Genomic DNA, 10,238 nt, shown 5'->3' on the forward strand with positions numbered 1-10,238 from the left:
CCAATATGTTCATTATTTTCGAGATAAAAAAACATTTTCTAACCTAAACTGTAAAAAATAAAGCAAAAAATAAACTAAAAGACATCGCGGATACCTTTGTTTACCTAGAGGAGAGCTAACGCAGCATTGTGTTCCTCTCGCTGATTGGCTCATGCATCGTAGCGTCTCTCAGCGTCTCCCCTTATCTGTCCGCCACTACAGGACGTTGCTGTAAAGTTTGTGCTCTTGTGTTTGGTGAAAGTTGACCCAAATTTAACGCCCCACGGTGCCTCCTAAACGCTCTGATAATCTTCTCAGTCGTCTGTTACTAAGCCCACACGAAGACGCTGACAGATGACAGTTAACTTCCGCTGAGCGCTAACCTCCGCCGCGTCGTGTTTAGTTTATTTCCGTAATATGTACGTCATATATTTCAATTCTCCAACTGTACTGTGCATGTAATTGTTTGGGAAAGGGTAATACAGTCTATGGAGGGTTGATAACAGCGTGGGGGAGATTCGTAAAGGGTAAATATATACGTAAATAATATAAAAAGTACCCCGCCTCTACTTCGCGGGTTTTCCCTTTTCGCGGTGAGTCTTGGAACGCAACTACCGCGATAGGAGAGGGAACACTGTATTCACGAACACAACAACACAATCTGTTACTAAGTGGATGAAAGTATAACTTAACTATGAATGGCTAATGTCCACATTAGTTACTGTCATAAATCAATATTAAGAATTATTTTCCTTAATTTTTATCCTTCATGCAAAGTTAAAGCTTGTCTTCCTGAAGAAGAACTTTGAAGTGGTTAAAAAAACTTTGTTATTCTGCCATTGAACAGCCATTTTGACTTCCTCTACTCTTCTTCCTCTTTTAGAGATGTTTTTTTTTCTCAGTGATATTGAAGTATGAGTATGAAATTTGCATTTCAGTTTTAAGCCTTTTCATATCAAGTATTGTTCAGCACGTTGTTGCTACTGTGTTGTTTATGAATTCAGAAGATTTTCAAAAGACTATAAAAAAAGTCATGGGCTGCTGATTTGTTATTTTCAGGCCCTGTTCGACCAATCAAATTGTAAAACGACTGGAAAGACGATCCACAGGTCTGGTGGATTAGTGGGTAAAAAAAAAAAAAGGGGGGCGTTATCTAAACAACCACTGACTGACCTTCGGGAATCAGAACGAATTTACCGGAGTTCGCTCTGCCCTCCATTCCTAGCTGACCGTGAACTGAGTGATGAATTGTGTGTTTCTCACCAGAAAATTCTCCATCACTTTGACCTCTTCGTTGACATGGTTGAGGATCTTTCTGCAGCACTCTGCGCTCTGCTTGATTCTCTCCTTTTCTACGGTGTTCTCTGAGAGAAAGCAGAAAACAATGAGCCTCGGTTTCTAGTGCAAACGCGAGTCATAAATCAACAGTCAGAAGGATATCGATTACATCTGTCGACCAAAGCTGTTGAATATCGGGCCTCTGTGAGTTCGTTTGTGATGCACATTTATCCCACGTTTTGTCTGATGATTCGCTTGAGGGAACTTTTGACCTTTAGAAAATGATCATGGTTTCATGAGTGATTCTAACAGTACAGTACACACCTGTGTTCTTAGCTATATTCTCCAGCAGTAGAGGGTACTTGGTGAGTCTCTGCATCTCTATTGGAATGATGTCCTTGAGTTGCAGCCTACGGCACTGAGGCTTGCTTTCTGACTCCTAGAGGAAGAACACACATCACGCAGTGAGAATGACAACAGGCGTTGTAAAGCAGTGTTGTGCGATCACGTGTTTTTGGGGACGCCGTCAACGTTACCGTTTCACTCTGGTAAAAACATTTTAAGGCCGTATTTAGAAGAATTATATGGGCACGCAGAGTGACTGCGGTACAAAAATACTGAGCGCATGTAGTGTACTTGTTAGGGATGCACTGATGCATCGGATGAACATTAGTGACGGGCTGATGTTCGCCTCCTTAACTGTAGCCATGTCACAACTATAGATTATTGTCAGAGAATTTATCACGATATTGCGTTTATCACGATTATCATGAAAGGAGACAGCAGAGGTGGCTTGGGCATTTAAATTGCATGCCACCCAGACGCCTTCCTCGGGAGATGCTCCGGGACCCGGAGGAAGACTCAAGACTTTAACTGACACAACATTTGAGAAAGCCTAGACAGTGCGAATGCAAAGGGAATAAATAACGAAAAAAAAAGCTGCATCGGTCAAGTTGTTATTTTAAACATCAATATTGTGCCAGAATTTCATAATAGGTGGATCCCATTAGGTTACCTGTATAAATGAGTTGAAACGTGGATCCTTTTTCTGCCTGATCTTGATCTGCTCCAGAGCCCATGACTGGTGACTGCAGAAACGTGCCGTCAACTTCTGGAACCACTCTCCCTCAGTACCATCAAACTGTTAAAAGAGATCACGATGAATCGCAGTCAGTGCAAGACTTTTGTTGTGAACTTGTTTCCTCAGCACTGATCTCTGAGGGTCTTCGCAAAAAAATTATATATGACGTGTAAAGACCGGACGATACGAGCAGAAATGTTCGCGTTATTTACCCTGTTCTGCACTGTAGTGCTGATGGACTTGATAATGAAGTTGTCCTCCAAACGACGTTTCTTCAGGTTCTCGTGGAAATTATCTGGAAACACAGCAACAGGGGTACACAAGTATAACGATCCGTTTTGACCTACAACTAACTAACGGCAACGGAAAACCCGGGGAGTGACACAAACAACTGGAATGACTCACAGTGCATATCAATGATCTCATCCAAATTGGGGAAGATGGTGGCAACCTCCGTAGCGGTCAGCAGCGCCACTCTCTCCATGGGCTTAGAGAAGACCGTCTGAAGAACGCTGAGCATTCGTACATGGGCATGCTCTGTTGCAAACAACTCTGAAAAAGGACAGAGGGAGAGAGGTTGAGATAAGTATACGATAGGATGATGATAATAATAATAATAATAATAATAAAATTCCAAACTATTCAGGCCTATCTGAATTAATGTTATCTTGTATTAAAATACCAAACTATTCAGGTCTATCTGAATTAATGTTATCTTGTATTATTTTTACATTATTGTGACAATTGCAATTGTAATATTATACTTCTACTAGGAACTGTTGACGAAAATTATTTTAGCATTAATTATAATTTTGCTCATGTGTTCACAGCACAATGACTCTTGGACTGGATACTGTTTGTAACTGTGGATCTACTTGTAGCTTTGTTTCACAACACAGGCTGTCAAACAATTTTTCACTGGGTTGACTACGACCTCTATCAAAGTAGTGACCATGGCCAACTTTATCTAGTGCAGCGGTTCCTAAAGCAGGGGGCGCAGAGCTACTGTAGCGGCCAAGTACGTTTCTCATTCATTTCACCCACATTGACATCCCTTCGAGGCACGCATCTAAAAGCTGGAACATTCCACACTCATTTATTCCTTTTCTCCTCACCATTGATGACTTCCTGTCTCTTGATCTCCTTCTTGCTCAGGGTAGCCAGAGCTTCAGGGGAGGCCAGCTCCCTCCAGTTGGCTGGGTCCTGCTCAAACTCCAGAAGGCGTGGGTCCACCTCTTCCAGTTGTGGGGACGGGCTGGTCGGGGAGTGGGCAGGCCCTTCGACAACTAGGAGTGGTCCTTCCACACTGAAGATGAAAGGCAAATAGATTTAATTCAAAAAGCTTAATTTGTTTAGGGAACCTTTATAGAGAATAATATTTAGCTATGTTTTGATTTGTAGACGTCATTTTTTTTTTGCAGTTAATACAAAGGTATCTGTATGTGTAGCTCCATCCTGTAATTGGCTGCATTATCTTTATAATATTCATTGTTAAAGGTGTTTGAATTATCAGATAAAATCAAATATGTTCGCGAGAACATCAATTAAGTCAACTTGTCGATGATGTTTTATTAATGACTCAAGATATGTTTTTGATGTCGATGATTAAGATTTGATAAAACTCCATGTAGCTCATGTGTTCGTGTCTACGTTTATATTGGTACATATGGCATTATCTCTGAGTTTTAGTCTAGTAAATAATTAATGTATTTTCCGGACTATAAGTCGCTCCAGAGTATAGGTCGCACCAGCCAGAAAATGCATAAAGAAGAAAAAAAACCATATGTGTCACTGCGAAGTATAAGTCGAATCAGTGCCCTTTAGTGGCAGTGTGAAAATAAGGAATGTGTACATTTTCAGTGGTACAGGAGTAGCAGATACTGCTACACAAGCCTAGGGTGCCCTCTAGCGGCTGTCAGTGGGAAATAACAAACATGTCAAATTATTTATTTTAATATACTGTATACGTCGCAAACCCAGCCAAAGAATGAAAAAAGGTGCAACTTATAGTCCGGGAAACATTGTTATCAGATTCCTGTGATTATCCAGGTACAAAAACCTAGCTGTGTAATCATTGCGGTGTCTGAAAGTGAGCTATTACTTTCTAAAAAAGAAATAAATAAATAAATCCAAATAATGTTTAAAAGTTAAATCACATTAGTCAGCAAATTAGTCTTCTGTGAGAGCTCATGAAGCGTACCATGGAAATGATCAAACTATTAGTTTTTATGTGCAAATAATTTGACTTTGTTTGTCTATGCAACAGCGAAAGGCAGAACAGCTAAACAATTATCAACTAGGTGGGAGCATATGTCTATGAAATATACATATATATATATTTATATTATATATACTTATATATATATATATATATATTGTGAAATGTTTTTGGTGGTGTGCCATAGGTTTTTTTAAATGTAAAATATATAGGTTAGGAAAAACTGCACTAGTACACTACATACTGTCTCAGTGCTAACATTTTGCTAATGTGCTAACAACATGCTAAAACACCCCTGCTGTTTGCATATGCACCGATAAAACAATGCAAAAGTGCTGAATATTTGGATCAATGAACAGGACTTTTTTTCAAAAGTGAACTTAGCACCACCTACAGTACCGACCAGGGAAGGTGAGCTCCATGCTCAATGCTGACAAAGACAAAATAACCTAAATATAACTTTAGCTGGTTACCGTTCTCCATCAATAACGGTTTTCAATTGAGAGAAACTATTCAACTGCATGTTTACAAACGACCAAACATATTTCTGACTAATTTCCTATTAGGTGTCTCGTCTATGGTCGTACAATATGAGATGTCAATCAATTTTAAAACCCTTATTATTGTTCATTTTAGCCCTGTCATTTCAGACAGACTCTTGAATGGATGGCAGCTTTTTTTCAAATGGTTGGCTGTTACTATCTGTTCCTGCTGTGAACATCGCTTTTAAGAGAGATTTTATCCATCTTACGGATGGATGTGCTGTGGGGTGAGCGGGGAAGGTGTTGACGGCGTGGTACAAGGTGGCTGGAGGTCCACATCGCTACGGGAACGGCTCTGTTTAACACGGGAGGAGCCCCGGCGGCGAGAGGAGTGACGGTCCACACGAGCACTCTCGCTGCGACCCAATTTCCTACTGATGGGGGAGGGAAGGGGAGGACAGGGATGGATGGAGAAAATAATGAGCCAGAGAAGAAGGAAGGTGGAATTTTGAACGAGCAAAGAAGGAAGATATATAAAGGGATATAAAGAAGAAAACTACGGAAAGAAGAAAACGTCGCAGAAGATAGAAAAGTAAGTAACTCTACAAAGAATAATAATGAACTAAATAGTTGTTGCAAATGGTGGATAAAAACAGTAGATTCAAAGCCATATGCATTCAGTGAGATTAAATATTAAGTTGGTAACAGATTCACAACAAGGAAAAGTTGATCAAATGAGAGAAAAAAAAAATCACAGCTGAAGAAACATAATGAGTGACTGATAAATTAGCGTAAAATAAATCACACCTGAAGAAACATGATGAGTGACTGATAAATTAGCGTAAAATTGGTCTGAAATGATGTCATACTTCTTAAAGTGTATGTTTGGGAAATACTGTTCTAATTAAATGGCAGCTATAGTTTTTTTTAAAGCGTGGTCAAATGAGCCACTGATGAGAAATGATAAGTGTGTGCCTTCAGATAGAGCTATGCTGATCTAAAACAGGAGCACTGACTCCCAGACATACGGAGGAAATTTGGTGAAAGTTTTTTCAGAATATGTTCTGTACGTAAGTATATGTGGCTGGATGTATATGTGAATAAACTGTGTTTAATTTCTAACACGAAAGGGCAAATAAATAAAAATATATATAAATATATAAATATAAATAATAAAAAATATATTTATTTATATATAAATATATATATAAATATATAAATATATTTCCTCTTTTTGTTTCTCTCCCATCTCTGTGTGAAGACACTGCACTGAATTTGTATTAAATTCTACCACCTAATTCAGCACGTTTGGGTCACTGGTTAAACAAGACTAAAAATGAAAACTTAATTGTTAAATATTAAATATTAACAGCGGTGGACTGCACGTATCAGACATGTCCTTTAAAAACATAATGAAGTTTCATCTCAGCGCAGTCCAAAGCAAATGTTTGGTCGACTTTCTCAGAACAGCGCTGTTTGAGTGAAAACACATTCTGGAACAGGTTTCCGTCACTACAGTGTGGTCAGTGCCGCACTTGAAAAGTAAACTAAGAAAAGGTTTTCGGTAAAGTACTTACAGGGTTTCCTACTACGTTACAAAAAACATTGTATTTTCTCACAGATTCCGGCCATGAAATAATCCCAAGATTTTTCCCTGAACCGTTCAACGCAACGTGCTGTTCCATCCACCTGGAAAAAAAACCTACCGACCTTAACAATCAGCTTCATCACATCTACTGTATCTAATTCTCCGGCATGTCAACATACTTACAACGTACAACATACGGCCATGCAGAGTGTTTGTGTTGTATGGCGTGTGTGTTTTGTTGTGTGATAAGTGATTAGTATAAGGGCCTGAAGCATGTCCATGACTCTGGCGCTGAGACCCACCTTGTCTTCCGTCTGTAAAAACACGGGACATCACAGTGTTACACTCCCACTTTTACACAACTGCAGCACGCTAAAGAAAAATCCACAAATGCAAATTATGAACACACCCCGGAAATAATCAACCAAGCAACTGTCAGAACCACTGTCAGCGCATGATGCCACCTAAGTGTCAAATAGCCCTGGCACAACAGGTTACCGCGCACACACACACACACTGGTGGAGACAAGCAGGACAGAGGACAGGCCCTGACCATGACAGATGCACACATCTGCAAAAGCACATGGAACAAACAGCAACAAACCAATACGAACGCTTTTTCCACTGCGGACAAAAATATTCGCTAACAGGTCTGCAGTTTGCACAACTCAAAAGCATAGAAAGTGTCAATTTTAAAAATATATATTATTTATATTTCATTTAGGGTTGGTTTCATTTAATTTATTTTGTATGTGTATAAAGGGATTTTAAATTCAAATTCAAAAATTTTAAACAGTTGAAAGACCTGTCTCAAAAAACTCCAGCTCTTAAAGATTCAAGAATACATATTAGAATAGATTAAATATAGAATATATAGAATATAAAATATAATGAATTTATTAATTATAAATAATATAATTGTATATATAAAATATAAAATTAAATATAGAATAGAATACAAGATTCAAACTGTTCAGCTGAAGTCTGCTATGCAAAGGAAGCAAAAAATTATTTTTTTCCTGGTAAGTCAAAAAAAAAAAAATGGGAAAAAAATTTTTTTTTGAAAAAAAAAAAGGACAAATCTGACTTTAAAAGGTTGGTTGTCAGTGTGAAGAATCATTTTTCAGCTTCAATTCAAAATCAGCATTTCTTTCCAAACACTCCTCTCCTTAAAAAAAAAAAACCAAAAAAAAAAAAAAAATCCAAAACAACAATGACTTCTTTATGCAGCAACTAACAAGTAGCAATGTAGTGACACGAATGCATACACAAAAGTAAATTAGAGACAGAGAGCACATGCTGAGGAGAAAGAGGAAGAGGAAGAGGAGGAGGAGGAGGACGGGTTTGAGGTTGAGGGAAGGCAGAGAAGACTGGGTCTGATGTCACCTGGCGAGGGTCCTCCTCCGCAATGGCAGACTCTGTTAGCGAGGGAGCGACGGGCAGCATGACAAAAGCTTGCACACAGCAGGGACAGATGACTGAGGGGGGGTTCTGCCACACACCCTCAGCATGAGCACAATGAGCGTTCTCCCTCCTCTCCCCTGGTTGTTGTTTCTGTTTATAATCCGATGTTTAATCTCTAACCAGGTGTGAAAGTTCACACCATTTAATTATCTCGCTTTTTTAAATAAGACTCGTTGCTCGACACTATGTTTGTTGTCACCGCTTTCCCCTCTCCGAGCTTCTCACCTGTCAACAACTTCATCTGTGCTCAGGTCAATGGGAGATATGGGCTCCCCAATGGTCAGCACGCCCACCGGCGTCACAGGGGACACATCGCCCCCATCGCACAGGACAGGGGGCTCTAAACGTGTGCTCGAGACACCTGAGGGATTAGGAACAGGAAGGAGGACAAGTTAGGGCAGAGATTTCAAGAGTACGGTCTAGACCAGGCTAATACGTTAGTACCGTTATCCCTCACCTACGCTAACACAGTGGTGACATGATAATCTAGGACAGACGCGGGCAAACGTTTTGACTCGTGTCTTATAATTTGACAGGGGACCGGGGTCAGGAGCAGATAGATGGAGCGTTCGTATGATCTAAAACAAATGACATGTAAAGGTCAGTCAGTAAAGGCTAAAATGCTTTTAGCCCTTTACTGTGCCATCTATTGGGGAAATGCGGGCATTGCGGGGGAAAGGTAGATATATAAGAAAAATAGTAATTAATAAGATAATTTGGACAAGTTTGGCGGGCCAGATTAAAAAGACAAACGGGCCGCATCCAGCCCCCGTGCCATAGTTTCCCCCATGCTTGGTTTAGACTTAGTGGCAATGTGTAAAAGAAAGTGAAAGACATTGAAAATGAGTTGATCTTTCAATGTAAAGTAATAGAAATTGGCACATTATAGTAGCAGGTAATACTGAACAGTTTGTAGATGATGCTTAATAATCCAGGGTTAGTACATTTGTACATGTATGAGGACAGACAATGGTGACATTAATTCAAAATGTGAATTGAAATGAGTGATTTTACTAAATGCGGATCACAAATTGTAAATACAATGCTATCTACCAGACCTCAAATATATTGTGGTGTGGAAATTTGTGAGATCTGTAAACTCAAATATTGACACGGCACAAATCAATTTCATGCAGTGGAGCTCATCACGCCCGCCGGGGGGTCGGATACGTGAGAGGCTTCCAATGGAATATGGCACGCTGCACAGAAGTGGGCCGCCGCTGTAATGCTTGAATGATAAACAAGCCTCCAGTCACTAGGGGGCAGTAAATCATACAGTGGTTTGTACACATAAGAAAATAAATATGATTGGGTTTTCAAAAGTATTTCATTTAGGCAGGGATGTGAAAAAAATGTTGTCCCCCAGAGCAGTGGTTCTCAAACTGTGGAGCGCTCCCTAGTGGTACGCGGCGGAAATTCATATTTTTCACATTTACATTTTTAACTAAATGAATCTAAAAACATACAACTCGAAAGGTTGAGTGACTCAACAACGACATCACGCTAACGATGGTTATGTTTGGCGGAATATATAATATACCGTGAGATCAAAAAACTTGACTTACCATCATTATGCGACGCCTCGGGGATGTTGGTGGAGCTGACATTGTTGCCTGAGGTTTCGTTAACGTCGACCACAGGCACAGAGACGAAGCTACCGGTGGATCCCGATTTCTTGCTCGGTGCTGACGGAGCTGCGATGTCGGTCAGCGAAACTCTGCCAGGAGCTGGACCCTTACGATCCTGATTCTGTTTATCCTTTTCCACTGGAGAAAGTGAAAGGTTTTAAAGACTGGACCTGAGGACAGCACAGACGCTGCAAACAATAGCAATTCAGTCACTGTAAAGAAGAGAGATTGAGGCTACATCCACACTACTCTGGTTTTATTATCTGTCGTTTTTTTTGTCTGTCTACTACATTCACACATTAACACCAACTTACAGCTGTTATATTGTATACTTTAGACTTCACTGACTTCAATTAGAATCTTGTCTGCTGTGCGCTAGCTAAGTTGTTTGTCTGTACCAGGACTGTGAAAAGTTAGCTCTGGTTTTGGTGATAGTGTAGGCAAATTGCTGAGCTGATGGGGGAGAAAAAAAAAAAAAAAAAGCCAAAAAAAAAAAAAACCCCCCACCAAAAAAAAAAAC

General features: G+C 39.8%; 1 protein-coding gene across 7 annotated transcripts in view; it reads right to left on the reverse strand.

Annotated features, from left to right (window-relative positions):
* The window catches only part of arhgef1 (Rho guanine nucleotide exchange factor (GEF) 1), a 40,040-nt gene that overhangs the window by 4,068 nt on the left and 25,734 nt on the right, over nt 1–10,238 (reverse strand). For 3 of the 7 annotated variants that reach the window (XM_017037992.2, XM_025061253.1, XM_025061252.1), the window contains 10 exons: nt 9,656–9,858; nt 8,316–8,451; nt 6,929–6,940; nt 5,308–5,472; nt 3,454–3,644; nt 2,744–2,890; nt 2,551–2,633; nt 2,273–2,398; nt 1,582–1,696; nt 1,243–1,343 (listed from right to left, as the gene is read on the reverse strand). In XM_017037992.2, the coding sequence (XP_016893481.1) occupies nt 1,243–1,343; nt 1,582–1,696; nt 2,273–2,398; nt 2,551–2,633; nt 2,744–2,890; nt 3,454–3,644; nt 5,308–5,472; nt 6,929–6,940; nt 8,316–8,451; nt 9,656–9,858 (1,279 nt within the window). The remainder of the gene's footprint in view (nt 1–1,242; nt 1,344–1,581; nt 1,697–2,272; nt 2,399–2,550; nt 2,634–2,743; nt 2,891–3,453; nt 3,645–5,307; nt 5,473–6,928; nt 6,941–8,315; nt 8,452–9,655; nt 9,859–10,238) is intronic. The other 4 variants (XM_017037996.2, XM_017037993.2, XM_017037994.2 and 1 more) reach the window with 4 other exon arrangements.

The sequence above is a fragment of the Cynoglossus semilaevis genome, chromosome 13 (genome assembly GCF_000523025.1).
Source record: "Cynoglossus semilaevis isolate Cse_v1.0 chromosome 13, Cse_v1.0, whole genome shotgun sequence".
NCBI classification, from domain to species: domain Eukaryota; kingdom Metazoa; phylum Chordata; class Actinopteri; order Pleuronectiformes; family Cynoglossidae; genus Cynoglossus; species Cynoglossus semilaevis.